Source organism: Puntigrus tetrazona, chromosome 14 (genome assembly GCF_018831695.1).
Source record: "Puntigrus tetrazona isolate hp1 chromosome 14, ASM1883169v1, whole genome shotgun sequence".
NCBI classification, from domain to species: Eukaryota; Metazoa; Chordata; class Actinopteri; order Cypriniformes; family Cyprinidae; genus Puntigrus; species Puntigrus tetrazona.
In genome coordinates, this window is record NC_056712.1 from 5,167,870 (window position 1) to 5,190,998 (window position 23,129).

Sequence of the window (23,129 nt, forward strand, 5' to 3'; positions counted from 1 at the left end):
ACACACTGCACAGTTTTACCAACCCTATAAGATCAGTTAGAATCACACTGTGCCACATGGATCTAATAAACATGGGTTCAACGTGTGTAGACTGTACGATGATGACACCTATTGACTCATAGGCTATGGCACATGTTACTATAGAAAAATAGTGGCAAGCAAAAATAGCACGATAAATCATGTTAGCAGCTGTAGTTTTTATGTATGCTGAAAAAAGTAAAAGTGGATTATGTAAGAGCTTGAGGTAAGCAGTTTATGTTTTAGCACCATGTCATTTTGATTTCATTTTTGATTTTTGATGCTGTCATAAAATTATTGCAGGCTATCTTTGGTCGCAAGACCACGACAATGGCCGTGTATGAAGCTCTCTCAACAAAGGATGACCGTTTAGCTTCAATCACAGAAATCCCCACAGTTGATTCACTATGCCAATCTTTCATCTGGGAAGCCGAAAATTGTCTCAGGCTTAAGACACAGAAACATTCATGTGATTTCTTAGGGTCTCAAGACCAAGAGCACAATATCCAGACTTTATCTCTCAGACTGTACTTCAGGTGTAAACAAAATTTGTCTCAGTTGGCAACCTGTGATTGGATCACCTGAGATGGATGTTAATAGCAGGTGCAAAGAGGGCCTTAGAAATGATCAGTTTGGTCTGACTGTGGCCACATGTGGATCAATGTCCCACAATCCCCTGTCTGCCGCTTCAGTCATTCCTCTTGTATGTGTTCCAGTTCAGTGGATTATGTGTGTGAGAGAATGGGTGGGTATGAATGCACAGTCATGGTATCCCAGCATGCTGCATGCCTGTGACTGATAAGCTGTCTGTGGGCTCTGGTGTCTGTGACACCAGACAATGAAAGCAGTAAGCGAAAATGGTAATAAATGAGCATGTGTTTGATTAACAGGAAGCACCATATGTGATGTACAAGAAAAACCACATGCATCTGGAAGGCAATGACAAGTATGAAGGCTACTGTGTCGATTTAGCTTCTGAGATTGCCAAACATGTCGGGATTAAGTACAGACTGTCCATAGTCATGGACGGAAAATATGGTGCCCGTGACCCTGAAACCAAGACTTGGAACGGGATGGTGGGTGAACTAGTCTATGGGGTGAGTATTGGATTTGTTACGAACTCTTCCAGAGAAACACTAACCTTTCCTTCTGCAGTGTTCTTTTTTATTCATGAACCTTGCATAAACGATATAAAGAGAAATTGCTAGAAATTGCTGTCAAATGAGGGTTCGGAAGACGTGAATTGCCTTTATGTCTTTCGTTCTTGGGAAAGAACTTGGGGAAATTGACTGGAAATGTCTGGGTGTCGTTCAACTATAACTGCAGCCAGACAGTGCTGGTGGCGAGACGGTGTTTTAAACATGCTCCTTCCCAGCATGCACTGCTTTGATTCATCTCTATGCTGTTGGATCTCAAAGGCACTTTTCACAGTGCGCCCAGGCAACCCGCCATTTTTGCATTTGTCAAAGCGCTCCCCTGCTATAAATGGAGGAAAACCCAGTGAAATCACTTCCAATTCCCTGAGCCGACATTCAAGAAGGAAGACCATATACAAAATGCATGAGGGTTAGGCTACCTCATCTGTTCAATTTCCTTACCATCAGCCAGAGAGATTGCCTGGTTTTGATGTGCTAACATAGGAAATTATACTCAAATTATTCTCAAAAAGGGGGGAAAAAATGCATGTGGAGATAAAAAAAAAAAAAAAAGGGGGTGATCTCACCATCACTGAACCATTAAACATAAAAGTGGTCCCTTTCAGCTCAGATTGTAAGGACAAACATTTTTGAGCCATGTTTGACCTGAAAAAAATAAATAAATAACAAAATTTGTGTTGAAGTTTAACACTGTTACTCTATCTGAGATTGTCGGTTATTCTGCCAGACAAAAGTCTCTCTCAGTATAAAAAAGAAATATTTTAAATGCCCAGTTAAATAGCCAACTTGGTCTCATAAAAAATATATAGCTACCTTTTTGTGCAACGCCGTTTTATGTACCTTAATGCACATTTCACCACAGCTTTAAAGAGAAATGTCCAGAGTAGTGCTAAAAAACAGGTTCAACCTGGAACCCTGGCAAATTTTTACTTTACATTGACATAGGTAAGTATTGCTGTCTTTTATTATGTCGCTTCAGTTATATAATGCAAATTGAAATATCTGTCGCTAAAACCTAACGCTAAAAGTTAATGTTGGAAATATGCCCTACACCAAATCCAACTCCAAACTGATATAAAAAGGCTTTTTTATTGTAACTGCCATTTCAACAGCAGATTTGTTAAACTGTTTTACACAGAATTCGAACCAGCGTAACGTCATATCACATGAGCTACCAAATAAACCTACTGTCTATAAAAACCCATAGATATGAAGATGGACATGTGTGATGCTAATGCTAATAATATCCCAGCATATTAATCTCTTTTGAAGTTAAAACATGGTATTCTTCAAGTAATTGTTCGAAAATTCTGCTTCTTTAATCAAAACTCATTTCTTTTAGAAACTACGATGATGTGCTTATTCGTACGTGTTTTGTGGCACGCAAAACGTACACCAAGGTACTTTAATGCCACGAGACAGGTAGTAAATAGCACCAATTAAGCATTTTCTTAATAGCTCACCGTGTTCAAAAGCGTAGCTTGACTTTAAGTTATGAGTAGCTTGTATCTTAGGATCTACTCTTTCAAAATAACACTGATTGATACTGCAATCATGTAATCATATTATAATCATATGATCCACCTCTGTCATCTGTTGAAGTTTACAGACAGCAGCGACAGCTCTGTCTAAACAATGACAGTGAATCCCTTTGCCTTTATAATGTAGAAATCATGGATTCGTTTCATCATTATAAGCAGATAAAAACATGAATTGGATTCCTCTGGGACTCTTCTAAGTGGCGGTGTTATTTAATCTCCCTTTTTTTCCTTTTCACAGTTTATCAACAGCATTTGTTATCAATTGGATTTTACCTGTGCGCATTTGTGCAATACATAGCTCGTTTCAGAGCTAAAAAGATCACATGCAATTATTTATCTAGCGTGCAGGAGACGCAGAGAGTTTTGAGGCGTATTTCTTCCTCGCTGATAAATCACTTCTGGTAGACTCTTAATTAGCTATTTATATGCAAATGATTATATGATTTATTGAGACAGTACACCGGAGTTCCATTCACTACAACCACAAGATAAAAGGATATTAATATTTGTAGAGGCTTTTATAACCAGCGTTCACCTGCAGAGTTACCGTGACCTTATACTTCCTGATTGCATAACTAATGTCCTCCTGGCTGAGGACACATGTGAGATAAAATCTTTCACTGCCTTTTTATTATACGCTCATGCTAGAGTGCCTCTGAGGATTATGGGAAGTGGGAAGCGGTTGTGCCTCGTATCTGCAGCTCCCACAGCAACATTATGTGAAGCATGAGAAGGGAAGCATTCAGAAAAGATTTTCCAACAAAGTCTCCTGCTCGTTGCGATTACGCTCTGTTTGTCGCCTGATACAGCAGCGTAGGGGTCACAGAAATTAGCAAGACTCTTGCTATCTAGTCAAGCGAACGCTCAGCTGTCACTTCTGCGCTTGCACAGTCAAAAAGCCTTTTCTGTTATGCCTCGCATGTGCTTCTCTGAGGCGGTGAAAGTCCTGTCTCTGTGAATGTCCTTTTCCTGGCTTCCTTCCCCACACGAGGCCCGAGAAAACACTAAATGACCCCCTTCGAGCTCTAGATGTAATTTACTGTGACCGATTGATCTGATTGATTCGTCCAAATGGTAATAGAACGTTGCAGGTCCAAAGGTGCTTCATGGATAGCTTTTCCGATTGCCTACAGAAAATACGTTTCAAAAAACTGAATTGAAATCATTGGTGCAAACTGTGCTTACAGTAATGAAAAAAAAAAAGTATACCAATGAGTTAGCGTGAGACTAGTGACATAACATATATTTATGGCACTGCCTCTGCAAATTGCTGTCATTAATGCATAACAAGACATTTATCTCCCTACGCCGGGAATTAAAAAAGAGCTGTCACCTCTAAATCATGCATAGTTCATTTCTACATAAAATAAAACAATATTAGAATACAAATGTTATATAAATATTATATCATGTATAAATATATATATATATATATATATTATATTCTCTTTTTTTTCTGACTCATTCCTGACTGCAAGACCATTTATCCTTTTCAGATCATGTCGATTTTTGTTTTTGTTGTTTATTCACGTAGCAAGCTTCACAAAAAATGTTTTTCCGATGAATTAAAAAAATGTTCGGTTTGCAACTAAACCTGCCGTGCTTTCTTTGCGGTGAACGAATGCCGTGCTAACATCTGTTATTGTGAACAGCAGTGCGTGTTTGTTGTACTGGCGCATGTTTAAGCACTAACACGTTTTGTTCATGTCCCCGTTTCCAGAGAGCAGATATAGCCGTCGCACCGCTAACAATCACGCTAGTGCGAGAGGAAGTCATTGACTTTTCTAAGCCCTTCATGAGTTTGGGCATCTCCATTATGATCAAGAAACCTCAGAAGTCCAAGCCAGGTGTGTTCTCCTTCCTGGACCCTCTGGCGTATGAGATCTGGATGTGTATCGTTTTCGCCTACATCGGAGTCAGCGTGGTGTTGTTCCTCGTTAGCCGCTTCAGTCCCTACGAGTGGCACCTGGATGAGACTGATGAAGCCAAAGACCCCCAGACCCCTCCAGACCCGCCTAATGACTTTGGGATTTTTAACAGCCTGTGGTTCTCTCTAGGGGCCTTCATGCAGCAGGGCTGTGATATCTCACCAAGGTTGGTGGATCACTTTATGAGCATAAAATTAAGTGGGTTTGCACGTGTAGGTGACAATTTATCACAGGTTTAGATGCACTGGGGTCCCTTCGGTGGGATATGACCATTTCAGATTTTCAATATGGCTTTAGACCAGATTATAATCTTCTCATCTATCAGTAAAAAGGAACGTAAAAGTTCTGAAAAGGTTAATGTATAGAACATTGCTGAAGGAGCAGTGCTGGGTAGTATTGAAACTGTAATCCGGATCCAATAAACAGGCACTTATTTAAATTATATTGAAATTTAAAACGCTTATAATCAGACTACAATCACGTTTTATTGAGTGCATGATTGCATATTACTCAAATGGTCACGTGACATACAGATAAACAGGTACAATCTTCCATGTTTTTTAATAAGTGATTTGTTTTGATTGGAAATGTTTTAAATATTATTTTAATCCTAATTATTTTTATGATTTTATTTATTTTTAGATTTTCGTAAACTGCATTTCCTTCACGAATCCCACTTGATAACAGTGAATGAAGTATATATATATATAATTTATTATTGCTATTATATTGCTCTATTATTGCTACCATCTGTTACTAACTGACTTTTGTCGTGAAATTTGGAATCAGTAACGGGCTACGGTTTGTAAGTAAATGCACCCAGCACTGCTGACAAGCACATTAAATACCTTACAGCTCTAATTTTGATGCTAATTCCAGTTTTTTTCTCACGTTAGAAAGATAATGCAGACGCAGCTCTAGTTTTAATTTGTTCTTTTGTAAAGGATTAGCTGAGCAACATATTCTCATTTTGCTCTTTTTATGAATTTCTCATTTACCTGATTCATTTATTGTTTGAGAAGTCCTGCTGCAGCACTTTGTAGGCATCTGTGACGGAGATGTATGATTATTCACATTGTTCCTCCATTTAACAGCAGGAAGTTGATTAATAATGACTCCATTGTGCGGCTCGCTGTCATAGATCATTTTGCAGAGTCCCTTATATTCCCCTGCGCTGGCTGTCAATTGTGTATTCAATAAAAATGACTCTGCAGCACCAAAAATAATTATTATACAATAAAATTAAAGTATCTTGTGTCAGTTTATTATATTATATTTCAACGTATCATACGAATAAAAGAAATGACTTAAAGCCTTCATTTATAATGCATTATAGTTATAGTTATAAGCTATAGTTATAGTAACTTTATAAGTTATTCCTAATGTAATGCATAATGTGGTATAATAAATAGTCATTATAATTAAAATGCATTATATTTTCTAGTATTTTATAACTGTGGTTATGCATAGGATATATAGGCTTACCAATCATTTTCATCAGTTCACCGTATATCAGTCCAGTCTGAGCCCGTATTGAAAATTACTGAACAATGCAAACCCACATATGGAAAAATTATAAATAGCAATTGGCCTAGTCTGTTAAACCATAGTTATGTGGAACACTGTTGATTGGATATTATATCTTACTGAATAGTTTTCAGATGGCTCCGTGTTATTAAAACCACTTTAATCTCAAATTCAATAATTATATTACATAAGTCCATAATAGTTTCTACTTGTTATTTGCACTCTGTATAAATATTTCACAAACCCGTGCACGCCGTCTACAGAAGGGCAAACCGCCTTACATTCAGCCCAAGGCAAAAACACTTTAGAGGAAATAATACAATCATTGATCCCAAATGTTATTTGATTATGCTAATATATTGTCTAGGCAACAGTCAATAAGTGCACAGCTGGAAAATAAGCTTTGATCTAATGTGACTTAAACGTCTGCGGGATCAAAAACGAGACATTAACTCAATATACGTGTGAATATATTGTATTGGCGAAAATCGCTTTTCTATGTGGCTAAATGGAAGCTCAGGATGCAAGTCATGTGTTTAAGTGAGTAAATGAAAGACCAGCAGAAGTGGCGGATTACGGTAAATAAAACGTCAAGATGATTTGATGCAGCAGGTTTAGAGAAGATCAGCTTCACTATGGCTTGACTGCCACGTCACTTTGATACCGCAGTCGCTTTCTCTGTCATAACCACATTTACAAGCATCTAAACCGACATTGAACTCATTTCTGTTATTCCTTTAGGTCTTGAAAAGTGAAAATTCTGTCATCATGTACTTACCCTCAATTCATTTTCTGGTCTGGTGGGTTTCTGGTCCCGCTTTATATTAGGTGTCCTTAATTACATTTAAATGAATCACTTATTGTGTATATACACGTTTTTGCATTGTACTTTTAAAAACACCTATGTAATTACACATGTAAATAACTTACTTACTTATTGACCCATTCATTACACAAAATACTTCAAGATACCTTCTTTTGTATGAAACAGACGAAAGAACCTCATACAAGTTTGGAAAACACGAGGGTGACTAAATTCATTTACATTTCTTGGGAGAACTAAACCAAATCAATTAGTTTGTGTTTTTCAATCAACATACAGTGCATAAATGTTTGCGGACTTCATATATCGTGTGTGACATCGGGAACATATCCAAGCTTTAATGCCTGTGTGTGTGTGTGTGTGTGTGTGTGTGTGTGTGTGTGTTTGTGCATCAGGTCCTTATCGGGCAGAATAGTAGGAGGCGTCTGGTGGTTCTTCACCCTCATCATAATCTCGTCCTACACGGCTAACCTGGCTGCTTTCCTCACAGTGGAGAGGATGGTCTCTCCCATAGAGAGCGCTGAAGATCTAGCCAAACAAACAGAGATCGCATACGGCACCTTGGACTCAGGATCAACCAAAGAGTTCTTTAGGGTGAGTCTCCTACCACTTGAGAGAGTTACGTTTCTGCATTGATCTTCAGATGAAATCAGCTGAATTAAAATGCATCCAACTTCAATGGCTGTGCAAACTTTGAAGTCAGAATCCGTCCTTTTTGCTAGACTTGTTGCTGTCTTTTTGTTATTTTTTTTTATTTTAAGCAATCACAAAGAACTCAGAGAAGAAAGATTCACGCAGTTGTTTGTAGTGCCTCAGTCTTTATCAAACATTTCATAATTATTGGCGTGTTTGTTCTGCTGTACGGTGGCCCTAAAAAATATTTAGTCCACATTTAACCTTTAGAAATGTCATAGCATTCAATGAAATCATTCAAAGAAACCTAGCATAAGTCCAATATACAAACAAAATATTTACCAACATGTATTTGTGTGTTAACATGACAGCAGTGTCCTCGTAAATGTCTTTGTAGTGCTTAAATGTCCCACCGAGGTGCCTAATTATTCACTGTTGACATAATTCAGGAGTGCACTGTGAAATCAGACTTCATTCACCCCCGAGGAAAGCATGTTTAAATAGAACATAAGAAACATGCAAACAAGTAACCAGCCTCAGCTTAAGAGTCTTCTTTTTGATTGGACAGAACATCTGAGGAGAAGCTGATGTGCAGAATGATGGCATCATACTAATAACCAAAAAAAGAAGTAAATATAAAAGATCTAAAGGGGACTTTATGTGCTGCTTAGATGTACTATTGGTGTTTTGATACCGTCTCTGTTGGAAAATACGTCAAGAGTTCAACTGAAGAGTCAATAACAAGTTGAACATGCAGGTGTTGAAACCTAAATACCTTCTTCACTGCTGAGAGACATCTGGGTAGCAGGCTTTGTTTTTAGTTGATTGCAGGTCAGCGTCTGCTTCATCCAACGCTCATTTGGATCTTGTAACTCCAACTCCAATCAGTGAGAGTGAACCGTCTGAATTATTCGCAAATCTGTTCTATTCATTCACGGTATGGTCACAGATTATGATTCCGAACAGCTGATTCAAATAAAAAAATTCTACATGAAGCATAATTGTTGATACGTTGCCAGAGAAATTTAGTGTTTGCTAAATTGCTTTCCAAATGAATAATTATTAAAAAGCCCCATGATTGTAGCAATGCTTCTCAGAGCAGCTGCTCTGCTTTCGCTGACCTCCTCAACAATAGCAGACAGGGAAAGTACAAGAGCTCTCAAAACTCACTATTTAAACTTCTTAGTGTAATGCTAATGAATAAAATATTTGAAGTTTTTATGATAATTGCCAAGGAGATGCACATTTGAATGGCCAGCAAATGAAAGATTATGAAAAATTTTTGCATGGTCCCTTCCACAATACAAAGTTATGACTTGATATAAAAATTACCATATTGGATCGCTTGGCTTTGCATTGCATAACCTGTTTCAAATGCATGGCATGTCTGCAGCAAGTAAAGTTGCTCAGAAGCGCACCTGGTGCAGAATTGCACTTGCATGTATAGACAAGTTTAAAGAGTTGTAGAAATAATCTAAAGTGGCAAGGCTGCTTCAGGAAATGTGCTTCCTTCTCACTTTAGAACATTGTTCAGTTTTGGATAAAAATGAAAGGAACTTGCAAAAGGGTGACCATAATAGCCATTTTTCCTGGACGCGTCCTGGCCAGGATTTCTATATTGCCTAAAATATTTAGAATCTGGCTTTGTTTACTTGCAGAGCGATAGGAGTATGACACTAGTTACTTATTTTTCGAAACACTCTCAGGACTTTGAATCAAAGCAATACAGAAATCCTGGCAAGGACGCGATGGGAAAAATGGCACATATGGTCACCCTAAAGGAACTGAACAGAATTAACACTGAAATGACCTCAGTCTTGTTTTTTTAGAGCAGAATTGACCTTCGCTTGCATCTTTGAATATTTTTTCCCCCTGTTTATCCAAGTGAAGCTGTTTTGAAACTATCTGTGCGGTGTTTGCTATTTGAATAAAGGTGACTTGACTCGAAAATGTCACGAAATGTGCAAGAAACATTTTGCAGAAATGTCACCACAGGCACATTCATTTCCAGTGAGTCAAAGCTAGTAAAATCAAGCCGATAACTGTAAAATGCTTCGAAAAACGGTGCGCGTCATTTGTTATTTGATGAATTGATGTTCACCCATGTTCCGTTTTGTATGCCGGTGCTTTGATTTCTAAGTTTGTTTACTAGCTTGCAGTGCTTCTTTAGCCAACCACCTTCACCGGTTAAGCCTGGATCAGCATGGGAATTCATTACAGCAGGGAGGCCACTTGGAGCTTGTTGTTGGAGAACAAACAAAAAGAAACATTAGCTCAGCCAAGAGCTGCAATCGCTCCTTTCCCACACCTGCTTGTTAGGGAAATTCTTCTCTTTTAGCTGAAACAGTCAGTCAGGTCTGCGCTATACAGCCCTTTTTGATGAAGCAGTCATTAAGTCAATGGAGATGATTGCTGTAGGTGCTGTGAACAACCTTGAGTTAGCCTGGGCTGTCAGAATAAAGTCTCTGTAGCCTAATCAAATCCCACATATGGCCATAGAGGTCAGCTCAAAAACCGTAATTAGTTGCTTTACTTGGGTCTGCAAATTGTGCGGAATGAAAAGCGGCCCAGAGGGTCAAATAGTCCACTTGAAAGATATTTAGAATAAAGTAAGCAATACATCCATGAGCACATCGAGACTGACATTGCAATTAGGGCTAAAATGAGCTATCTGCATGTTTCTGTAATACTTGTAAAGCGCTCTCTCCACACACACGTCCATTAGGAGGTGTGTTTACTGGCCTGTCAGCTGCAGGTTTGCATGGCGGCGTGCGTTTGATGTCATTAAAGGTTTGAGAGTCGACAACCGAGGGCTTTGGGGATTTCAGATATTCCATATAATGAGTGTCCTAGTTACACACTACAGCTTTCAGATTTCCAATGACATGTGTGAACTGCTATTTCAAGGGACTTTTAATTAAAAGCACAGAGGTTTGACAGGGAAAAAAAATTTCCTGATTAATGGAGATTCAAGCTCTATTTTAGATCTGTTTTCAGGAAACACATTCCAGTTTAATTAGAGCCATACGGCGAAGAACAGCTGGATGTTTCAAATCATCCACAACATTTGGAGCGAGGCATATGTCATCATCTTTGACACGGCCCCCAAGTTTATTATTTCCTTCCCAAACATGCATATATATTTGCTTAATTTATTTGCTTATCAGAATTAACAAACTGAAATATATTATAAATCCTAGGGGTGTAAACCTATTGATCCAATGCAGTGCATCCTTTGGATGATATTTAGCATTGTTTGCGAAACTAGACTTTTATTATTATTATACATACTACATATACACATAATTTATTACAACTAACTTATTAAAAGTAAAATTAAAGTGATAATTAGTCCTTAAAATCCTTAATAATAATAATAAAAATCGTCTTGTGAAAACGTGTATAGTTTGATATGTTCATGATATTTGTAATAACTAATGATATTTGTACATTTATATGTTATGAATTGGATCGAGACGAAATGATGTGTTTGTTACCTTTATACAGGTTTAACTTGCGGAAAAGGGACGGTCCGGTCAGATTTAACAGACAACCGTCTCGAAGAGATGAAACATCGCATTTATTAAAAAGGAGATATGGTGCATGAAGTCTTTTTTTTTCATATTTAAAAGCCCTGAGGAATCTGTAATGATTGAAAGAGCTGCTTCAGGTTATCCGGATGATGCTGATTCTTCACTCAGCGCTATTGCACACTGACAGCTTTTAGAGCGAAGCAGATTTTTTGTTAAAATCTCAAACAGCAAAGTGTCATTCAGTTTGTCCTACTGACAATGGAGATGATTTGTCTGACAGTGATATATATTTGTTCTCCTCTGAAACACAAACAGTTTTATTGAAAGAGTGCAGGCGTTATGTGATGATGGATAAGACGTAATCCTTGATCAATATCTTCTCAAGGTGCTCACGTCTGTTTCTCACATAAAGAACGGCGTCTGATTCTGTGTCTCACTCGACGCCTGTGGTTCATCGCATTAAACGCTGCAGGCGACTCCAGCTTTCGTTGACTACAGTGGTTTCATACTTGTGTAATACAGATGTAATGCTGCTGCTCTTCTGCTCTGCTTTCTTCTGTTGAGCGAAAGAGATGGGTCTTTGTAACGCGCTATTAATTTAGGTGTTTAGATGAATGATTTCCCAAGGGCAGTATACTGGCACCATGACATTTCTGCTGAGAGAAACAAACCTGGTGGCACTTTATAATAAGTACAGTTTATCAGTTGTAGTTGTTAGTGTATTAAAAGAGTAGTACACTTCTAGAATTTCCTTCCAGTATGTTTTTCTTCAGTTAAAAAGAAATCATCCCAGGACTTTCCTCCATGCAGTGGACTTCTCAGCAGGTTGCAGGTCCGAATTTTGCTCTACATGATCCCAGCCCATGAATGAAGGTCATTTTCTACCACAAATGCTCATCTTGCATCAGCTCGACCTCGCGTGTTACGTAATCATGCACACGTGATGTAATGAGAGGTCATCACAGATGAAGAACTAACCACGTATGACCTTTCCAACATGATTACGCAATGCATGAAGACGTGCATTCTCATCACAAAGATGCTACAAGATGAGCATTTCTTTTTAAAAGGTGAAAGTGCACGTGTATTTATATATATATATATATAATGGGCAATCATTTGACAAGGCTTCTTTGGCTGGGATCATGTGGAGCTCTTTGAAGCTTCACTGAAACTGCAATTTGCATAAAATCCTGGAATGTTTTTGAATTTGTTTTTGACTGAAGAAAGAAAGTCTTGGGCTGAGTAAATGACCAGGAAATAATTACTCTACTTCTCTACTTATAATAGACCATATACAACTGGCGAGATCGTCATTGATTACCTGTAATTAATACATTATTGTTGTTTAATTAGGTTATTTAATTAGCACCATTAGTAAAGGAGTTGTTAATAATTTTTAAGAATAACTGCGTGTCACTATAGATTAGGTCACAGTGATTACTGTAATTGGTATTAATTATGCGCTTTAAACTTACCTTTATCAAACATTGCAGGCATGTGCAGAAGGGGCCTTTGGGGCCTCAAGCCAAATAGGCCCTCTGAGAAAAAGCAATGATATCACGGTCAATAAGACAAATGCATTTGCATTATAATTAAAATGACAATGTGTACAAAAATCGTATGTATTTTTCTTGACTTACTGTAGAGTTTCCAATATATTAACAGATACATCGTTCATACATAAATTATTTATTTTTTAGATGCTGCCGATCCATTAGCATTGCATGTTTTCATGCCAATGTAAGGAATTGTGATCAAAACACGTTTAATGAAAAATACATATGCGATTACAATAATACATCAGTTAGGATGCAAGGGAAAAAACAAAGAAGGATAAAGGAGGAGCAATGATAATGATAACGATGAATAAAGTACTCACTATATAGCTTATTAATGTATTAACAACACAAAAGCTGTGATTTATGAACTAATAGTTAGCAAATTATCACTTTATACTGTAACCATGAAATAAGGTCTTCCCAAAAACTCCAAAAAGCACATTTCGGTCGGATGGCAGCGAGCAGGTCGTCTGTAACACAGTGAAGATGCTCCCGGGATCCAAGGGCTTCCTTTAGGATGTGCAATATTGCGTACGATGGGGTTTTGTCAACACCGCCTCTGTTTCCGCATCTGCCTCTGCTTATATTTTTTCATTTTCACCTCCGCCTCTACTTTTTCACCGGCCGTGAGTTATTATCGGGTTGAGTCTGGTCAGAGCCGGCTTGTTCAGATTTGTTCATGTGCTTGCCTGAGCTGGTGAAAGTCTAAAACCGCTCTAGCCGCCCGCTGGGCACATTAAAAAAATAAAGCGGTCTGTAGCCTGACCTTTCCGTGTGGTCTGTCCGTTCCAGAGCGTGCTTAGTCATGCACTGTTTCCTTTCATATACTTTAAACTTTTATACGCGCTACAACAATTGAATGCTAAATGAACGCGGAATGTTGAAAGTCTCACAGCACATACATTATTTCTAATACAAACCTATACATCATGCATAACTCCGCAAGCTGCATCCAGCATGTTTCCCCAAAGCATGAAAACACTTTCACAGATGAGGAATTATGGGACAGGGGCACTAAACCTTATACATTATACAGAACAGTATGCCTGGCCGTGAAATTAAAAGCACCTCACAGATTGAACTTTCAGAACCGTCGGGCAAAATCACTGGGGAAACACAGGCTGATATGTCTGACAGTTGTGAATTAATGAATAAAATAACTCCAAGCGGATGCTTTTTTGATAGATTGTTATCTAATGCAATGGCATTCACACATGCTTTTCGGAAGCATAGTGCGCTGAGTAAAGCTTCCAGGTGAGTAACAACTCGAGCGGTATACTGCAGAAAAGCAACGGGCAGCGAGGAGAAATGTGTTCTGTCTGGAAAGCGAATGATTCAGAAGTAAAGCTTTAGTGGAGAGTGAGATGGTGCGGCTGATATGAGGTGGATGTGAACTGCACCATAATAAGCTCTGTGGCGAGGACGGAGATACGAGGAGAGGCTGGTATGATGAAAGCAGCCTGCAATGTGTGGAATATGTTTACTAAGGACACACAACTACTGTATATCGATTAATGCAGCCGTCGGAGAGCTGTGTTAGAGCCAGGGGAGGACTGTTTGTAATCGTTCTGAAATCTAACACTCTCTAATTATCTGTTTTCTTCAGGTTTCCTTGAAAGGGTTACTCCACCCCATGATTTTTTTCACTTACATATTCTGGACGAAAGCCGGGAGGCGTGTGACCGTCGAGGTCCAGAAAAGTATGGAAGACATTATCAAAAATAGCCGTAGGTGGTGCATTTTGAGGCGGAGTAATAGCTGAAGAGGGAGCTGAAATATATTTAAAAAAACAAAAGTTGTAAAAGAGTCAGGTGTGATTGATTAAAGAGACGTGTGCAGCGTTGAGACGCTTGGCTTCAGGAACGCATACCAAATAAAAGATCATTGTGACTTTTTAGCTCAAAAGTCAGTGCTTTCTCGGAATTGTTCGATAAAAGTCAAATTTTGAGGGGGAAAAAATTCTGTATTGGCTTGCGATTTCGAGTTTATATCACGCAATGCCGACTTTACATCTTGTAATTGTGAGTTTACGTCTTTTAATTTTTGTATTACGGAAATGGGTTTCCACAAGAACATGACAGAGAACCGCTGATCTAAACAAGCATGCAATTACAGTTGAACCAACTCAGGAACCTTATAGAGCTGAAAGGGTATGAGGTTACTGAAGAATGCAGTGATCACATCGGTGGCACGTGTGACAGCAGACTTATCCCGCGCTCAACAGTCAGGCACAGAGACGGCGCAGCAGCTTGCGTCGTCACGCTGAGAGCTGTTTAATTCTGCTCTCTAAAAACTACCTGTCCTCCCGAGCAGGAGCTAACAGTCTTCAGAAGCATCGCTCCTCAACCTCTCACGGCCCCGTAGAGAAAGAGCAGCAGTAAACACTTTCTTTTCCATTCGAAGCGACTCTAATGTGAAGTTTATATGCCAGGCTGCACGTCTGCGGTGCGATGACACTTTCATTTTGCGAGCTGAGTGATATGACCCCCAGCTCTGCACAATGTAGGCTCCGGTAATGCTTGACAAAACCGAAGGGTGGAGAGAACGGTCGAGCTTCCCACTTCACGTCACTCTCGCGGTCGGTCAGGAGCAGTCGCCCCGTCTCCAGTCCTCTGTCTCAGTTGTTATTCACACATCTTCAGTAGTTGAAGTGACATATTGAAGTAGAATGGAGACAGTTTCAGAGCAACAACTCTCTTTTGACCCAAATTGGTATTGTAGGACTGTCTCGCCTCGAAGGAAGGTTTAAATGCTTCCCATTATAGTCGAGGTAGTAGGGTTTGAGTCTGACCACGTGATCATGGTACGAAACTGCCTGATATGTGGGGACTTTGATGTACAGTGAACCAGGGTTCACTAGATTTATTAGCCTTGGTATTTTTATGGTCCTTCAGGGTACTCCTTGTGTAAATGAAGTGTTCTTAATCATATTGAACGCATACTCATACTTTATATATATATATATATATATATATATATATATATATATATATATATATCGTATTTCTAGTTTATACCACACAATTCTGATAAATGAAATAAAGAGAGCGCACTTTCATGACTTTCATCACTTTTCATGACTGATGTCTGGACTTACATGCAGTATTAAAGCACTTGTGTAAACTGAACTGTAGTGCGTTATTTCATACAATCAACAAATGTATTTTAATTACGTGTGTATGTGCGATATATATATCATTTTCAGAATAAGTACTCTTTTAAAAAATATGCCGAGGTGTACTCAAGGAACATCAATGCATACAATAGTAACTTCTGTGGTAAATGTAAAAATAATATGGTTTTACCATGACAAAAAAAAGTTAAGGTACTATATTAAGCTATGGTAACACCCATGGGACAGTATATAGTTCTGAGCAGGAAGACAGTTTTGGGACACATCCCAGCACCTTTGACACACTATTTTCAGTGTACTGTGATTTAAGGAGCAGTAATTATCCTCTTGAATGCTATTATAGTTGGGATAGTTGGGATGCAGCAATTGTTTTGTCACGCATTAATGTGAAAATGGTCTTTTTAACATTCTTGACTTGACTTTGAACTTGCAATGACTGAAGTGCGGTCTTCGTAAATGAGCACTATTGATATCCTACTCATACAATATTTATCGTGTTAATAGTAAAATGTGTTATTATCGATAGGATCTGGATCTTAATAATGAATGGTCAGCTATTCTCGGTCTTTTCGAGGTATGTTAATGTTAATGGAGTTGTTTATCGACCTTGATGCAGTAAAACCCCTAGTCACGCAGTTTCACTTGATAGCGTTTTAATTAGGGATAGTGATGTATTATTAATAGAAGCAGTAACGTGGACGCTGTGGGCTCTGTGTTTAGTTGTCATCTTGATTCACAGTTAACAGCACTTGTAATGACAAAAAACACAGTGTATTTTAATGTCATTGGCGTTCCCGGCCATGTCCTGGATTTGACTTATGTTTCTTCTGAATCCTTTACGTCCTCCACCGAAATAATCTGTTTTGTAAAGAACAAACGCCGATGACTGAAGATGCTTGCTTACAGATTAGTGTCCAATATGGTATATGAAATTAAACAGCATGAAAATGTCTGTAAATTTGATCTTTCCGAGATATGTCATAATTTGAATAGCGTTGAATGCATTCGTCAGCTATGCTGCTATTGCCAGACAAAAATGTAGCTTTAGCTCCAGAACATCCCATAAGAGTTCAGTGATTATACCTAATGATTAAGAAGGCCATTTTAGTCTTTATTATATAGAGTAGATGTGTGTTTGGGGGAATATGGGAATATGACGAGGGAATAGGCATGCAATATACAGTGCAGCAGCCTCATATTCTTCAGTTGGTATATGATCACACACACACACACACACACACACCGATCATTTGATATAACGACTCCCGTGATAAAAGAGACCGTAATGTTACATATCCCCAATCACATTTGACGGTTACCAACAGATACAGCAGGCCGAAAGCATCCTTTGACTTTATTCAAACATAAACCAGCCCAGATGTAAGAAATGCCACTGGACAATTTTCTTTCAGCTGCTAGGTTTATTTCTCCATTCACCAGATGCGTGTTTCCTCGTGTCTTGGCACCGAACACAAGTGCTTTCTGAATAACAGGCCTGCCGTAAACTTCTTCGGTTCTTTGGCGATTTTTAAGGCTCTATTATTGTGTCGTTTAGCAACAATCCTATAAAGTGTCCATCTGTTTCTCTTGGTGTTCTGGAAGCAAACTGCTGTGACTTTTTTGCTGATGCAGTTGTCTATGTTGGCATATGCTGTCATTATTTATGTTCCCCTTGATTCATTAAATAATTGCACCTTCGTTCAGCACTGACTATTTGAAAGTCTACTACTTTAAAAACAAGCACCTCTGTATAGTTTGCTACTATTTTTGACCCTTTACGTCTTGATTGGACAGAACAGCACGGAGAAAGCGCAGACTGGAGATCGGTGGCTGTATTGCATATCAGAGCGCTGCCCAGGAGGTTTCTGGCTCCAACTTAAACTATTTATTTAAATATAACTGACAGGGTGTTTCAGAAAAATGAGTGGACTAGTAAGTGAGCATAATCGGTTATGGCTGGCAGAGAGTATTAGTTAGTATAAATCAAATATAAAGCCAGCATATGTTTCTGTCAGCCCCGGGGAGACATTTGGTCAGTTTTAGATTGCTTGAAGTTTTTTCGCTATTTTTTCTTGTACTTTGTGTGAACTCTGCAAACCAGCCCAGATTATTGTATAGGTCAGCTCTTCCGATCAGCTTCTCCAACAGTGAACCATAACAGATTCTAACCTCTTCTGACCTGTTTTTGTTTCCTTACTACAAAGAATAAAAATCTGAGTCAGTCTTTAGTGTTGCTGTCTGCCACAACAACATGGAAGGAATTACTGTAAATGACTTCTTTCAAGCCCCAACAAAATGAAGGTCCAGGTCTGATGCCTTACAGATCGATTGGCTTGCAGTGTTTAAGTGAAAATATATCCCAAAAAGGTATATGAGTGTTCTTGTCATCATCTGGGCGCAAAAAGCTGTATGTAGGACATGGACACGCGCGTGTTTTTACATTAACAGCTGGAAATAATAATAATTAATTCGACTAGAAACACCAGAGACAATACATATTCTAGTACAAGCATAATATTTTGGCTTTCAGGAAGGGTGGATAGCATGGATTGGTAATGCAAAGCATTTCGGATTTGCTTTTTCACATTGGTACAATTGCAATTATTATTTTTTATACGTTAGCATATAAGAGTAATGACATGTGCACACACTGGGTCACAGTTTATGGACCTATGAAACATCTTCCTGTTGTCGACAGCCAGAAACAATTGAATTGAAAATGAAATAAGCAAGCCTAGCCCAGGTGACATAAACCTAAAAAAGTAGCTAAAGTATTAGTAGTGCAATATTGTAATGGATTCCTTTTAAAAGTAACTCCCGAACCCCGGTGATTAAAGCCCTGAAGAGTGGTAGAACTAATCTACTACACGGTGTATCACGTTGTAAATTAAACACACAAAGTCTGTAATTCTGTGTCATTTTGGTGTTTGGTGTTGCATGAGACTTCATGAATAACGATAAACGGCCGTATGTCTTCTTTTCTTGTCTCCTTTGCACAGCGTTCAAAAATAGCAGTGTACGAAAAAATGTGGTCGTACATGAAATCAGCCGAGCCCTCCGTCTTCGCCAAGACCACACCCGACGGGGTGGCACGGGTACGAAAGTCGAAGGGCAAATTCGCCTTTCTTCTCGAATCCACCATGAACGAATACATTGAGCAGAGGAAGCCCTGCGACACCATGAAAGTGGGCGGCAATCTGGACTCTAAGGGCTATGGTGTGGCGACCCCCAAAGGCTCAGCATTAAGGTGGGTGGAATAATATAACAATATTCTCCATGTTGTTATAGTATTCCACCTACCCTGATGTCCTGTGTTGTCATTTCCTCCTCCCCTCCCCTCCCTTCCTCCCTCCCTCCCTCCCCAATCCCTATTCTGACAAAGAGGTAACGGTATAATGCATTATGAATGTTATTTGATTCACAATGATGCTTCTGATCAGTTCTCTCTTCTTTAAATGTGTGTCTTCTTTTTCCAGTTTTTCAACCAGATTTTTTATCATTTCGAAACTTATCAGTGGCTAATTTAAGCAATCATTTCACATTTGTGTGTGTGTGTGTGTGTGTGTGTGTGCGTCTGCGTCCCTTCCCGTCTCTCTGCTGTCTTTTTTGTCCTTCGATCTTTCTCTCGCTGTCTCGTGTGGCTGTCCTCCCTGACTGTCGTGTTGTCACTTTTAATTTAACAGTTCAACGGTTTTTCAATTTAGCTTGTAAAAGCTGCGCTGTCACTTGTGACGAATGTTAATTGCATGATGTTTGTTGTTGTTACTTTTCTTCTCAATGACAATGTCCCCATCCCGCACACTTCAGTTTGAAACAGCGTAACCCTCCATGCCACCTTGAATATTTAACACTTTCTTTGCTCTGAGCGTCTCTTACCTTCATATTCGTGAAATTCTTAACCAAATTGTGCTCTTTCAACCATTCTGATTACTGCTATAATTGACTCTCGGTAGTAGTAGCTCACCGTATTCAGTAACGTTACCATTACTACTACTATGCTAATGCAGTAGATTGCTCACAGACCTGTGCATTTTCTTACAAGTTATGTTTTATTGTTTCAAGAAATGCTGTTAACCTGGCAGTTTTAAAACTGAATGAGCAAGGCCTGTTGGACAAATTGAAAAACAAATGGTGGTACGACAAGGGAGAGTGCGGCAGCGGGGGAGGTGACTCCAAGGTCAGCCTCAATGTCACCGAAATCGGGTACCATAGTACAGAGTAATCGGCAAGCCTGTTATTCCTGAACCGAGCCAAAAAAAAAAAAAAAAAAACCAACCAAAAAAATACATGCATCCTTTCAGTGACCCCACTTTATTGTGCCACATTATCTGAGAGCTAAACCAGAACCCTGACTTGGCTAACGGAGGAGAGAAAATGACCAGTATGATTTTGTCCTACTGAGGAGAAGTCACTTTGTTTGTTTGCTTTATTTCCACACACTTCACTTTAGCCTAGCGTTAACGCACAGATGCTAGCGATGCTCTTTGGTTAGCAGCTGGAGCTGCGCTAAGTCATTAGCGATATTACCGCTAAGACTGGTGAACTGTTTGTGCTTTAGGAAACTGAGAAAACATCCGCCTGGCAGACAGTAAAGAGAGATTCGAGATTGCCTTCTCGCTTTGCTTCTGCTAGGCAGATGTCCACGGACGGTGACCTAGTCTCCTTAGCTAGCTTTCTTTTTCTGAGGTAGGACTTTTCACCATTTTTTCCAGAAGTCAGAGGGGAAACGTGACGCTTTTCAGCAGAAGCATGAGAGGACAAATCATTGCAACATCCTAAAACTTTTAACGCCTGACAGGACTAACAGACAGCGTAGATCAAGACTGGTAAAACACTAACACAAACAGCATGGTCTGAGGCTCGAGAGGCTAAGAATAGCGCACATACATGAGCATTCCCATCTCCCCACCAATCTGCTCACAGGATCAGAAATCCATCACTTCATTTGATCCTGGCTATTTGTCCTCCCTCCACGAGAGCGATGTTAACCCACAGCAGGGTATATGGGGGACGTGTTGTGCCCAGTCCAGCCCTTATTTTGTACTCATGTGGAGGTGAAAATTAACCAATGTGCTACCCTTAGACTTTCCAGGTCAATTCACATCATACAGAAGAGCGAACTCGCTTTTACGTGGAACTGTTCTTGTTGTTTGTTTTGAGAATAATAATCAAAATGGGGACACACATGATGAGGGCTAACAGTGCTTTTTCACGTGTGTCCCAGACTTGTAAGTGTACAGCGTTAAAAGCCTCATTTTCAGGACCTTAAAATTTGACAAAGTAGAGCATGGATGTAGTCTGTATAATAAATGAAATATAGAGCATAAATTTTTCCGACATGTGAAAGGATTTATGAAACAACTAAAAGCATTTCAATTTAACGGAAATTTCTTGCACTCCACCATAATACTTCAGTCTACATTTGCATAACATTTAGGACGGTAAATGCTAGCTCTTTCTCCACTTAAAACGTACTAGATTTTGTTAGCGCTAGAATAGGTTGTTTCATCTCGTTTTTTGGAGGAATTGGGAAAGATTTTTCATTTGATTTGAAGTCAACATGAAATGGCATTCTGTAACGTAACATTTCTGGGTGGATCGTTGTTGGATGTTCGAACAGTGATGAAAGGTATTTGCAATTTTTGCTATTACTGTTTGTTATTAATAAACTAGCATTGCATTATTGCATACTATGAAATTCTAAAATAGAAAAAGACAACCCAGGTTAATTGAGAAAACATGCTTCCAAAAATGTACGTACAATTCACTGCACTTTTCAGCTGAAATCAAACACTAGCAATACGATATTGTTATGGTTATAAGGGAGACTTATTTTCATGGGCAATACTAAGTTATGACATTGAAAAAAAAGGGCATAATCGAATTCGGTATCAGTAGACTATTGGTTAGGTTCAGGTTTAGTGTAGGAGGTTCATTAAGCACAAACACGATAGACCTTTAACCTCTTAGCACCATTCAGCAGAGATTTCATCTCTCTTACATACATCGGCTGTAGCTGTTGTAAAATGGTGCCACGCTCATGCTCATCCTCTTTGAACATGTTTTAAAATGTCGTGAAACTGCAAGAAGCAACATAATCATGAAAGGTTGCCATAAGCATATTTTCCAATGAGCCTGGATTGGAAAAAGTCATAAAACAGCCCACGTATAGCCTCAGTCAAAAGCAAAGCTGATTTTGATCAAAGCTTAAGATTTCAATTTTTTTTTTTTTTTTTTTGAACAATACCATGCACTAATGAACCAGAAATGTGTATGCAACCAGAACAAGTCCAGTTTTGATTTCCTGTTGACTTTAATTGTCATTTCTTTCCATTGTTTCCTATTTCCTGAAAATGGGGCCTCTCTAATAACATCTGTACCAGTTGTTAGGGAGCAGGTTTTTCAGTACAAACAAAAGCATTGTGCCCCCTGCCTGTGGATGAAGGTGAAAGGTTATGTGAGCTTTCATAATCACCTTCTTTGTTCCAGCTCTCTGTTTTTGCAGTTTGCAGTGATTTGAAGCCCCCATTAGTCGACACGCAGTGGATGGGCTAGCTCTAATGATCTAATGCAGCGAGGCTGCAGTGGCGCGTCTGGACCCAGCCGCACAGCCAGCTGTGGAAAAACACAACAAAAAGAGAGAAAAACAGGAGAGAAATCCACATTAAGCCACCTGCGACAAACAGACATCATGAGTCACACAACCCGTTCTCCTCTCGGCCCCTGGCAGCCCGCTGCCATCCTCGCTGCTGATAGGTTTCCCACTCCAGTCGCTCCAAACACTCCGAGGATAATTACATTGTTAATCAATGTCTCTCCCCAAGCTAAAAGAAATGTTAGGACCACATAGCTAAATCAGCAGCAGCCATGAGAAATGTAAAGAACGTTTAAGTGACTAATTATGTCTAGACGAGTGATGGCACAGCTTTCTATTATGGTAAAAAAAACCCAAACAAAATTCAATTTTAAAAGTTTACATTACATTTTTAGAAAAATGGCATTCTCTAGTGGAAGATTTAAAGTCAACATGAAATGATAATTGCAACCCAACTGGCTAGCTGTTAAATGTGATATTTAAGAAATATATAAGAAGATATAAGATAAGAAAAAAAAAGTGAGACACACAAGCAAACAGCAGTCAGCGATGTAATTTTGAAGTAAACAAAATGGTGTATTTTTCTGTAAAACACATTGCAGTCATATTTATTTAGTCATCTTAATTAATTATTTGCAGTGAAGGACACAAGGCAAGACAATAAGGATTACAAAGGCAA

General features: G+C 38.9%; 1 protein-coding gene across 6 annotated transcripts in view; it reads left to right on the forward strand.

Moving 5' to 3' along the window:
• Positions 1-23,129, forward strand: part of gria3b (glutamate receptor, ionotropic, AMPA 3b) — a 94,770-nt gene that overhangs the window by 66,195 nt on the left and 5,446 nt on the right. For 3 of the 6 annotated variants that reach the window (XR_006252502.1, XM_043257023.1, XM_043257020.1), the window contains exons 10-14: positions 909-1,115; positions 4,437-4,810; positions 7,390-7,588; positions 18,855-19,102; positions 19,918-20,032. Coding sequence is in view for 5 of the 6 variants with exons in the window: in XM_043257023.1 (XP_043112958.1) it covers positions 909-1,115; positions 4,437-4,810; positions 7,390-7,588; positions 18,855-19,102; positions 19,918-20,032 (1,143 nt within the window). In the remaining variant the exon portion in view is untranslated. The remainder of the gene's footprint in view (positions 1-908; positions 1,116-4,436; positions 4,811-7,389; positions 7,589-18,854; positions 19,103-19,917; positions 20,033-23,129) is intronic. The other 3 variants (XM_043257024.1, XM_043257022.1, XM_043257021.1) reach the window with 1 other exon arrangement.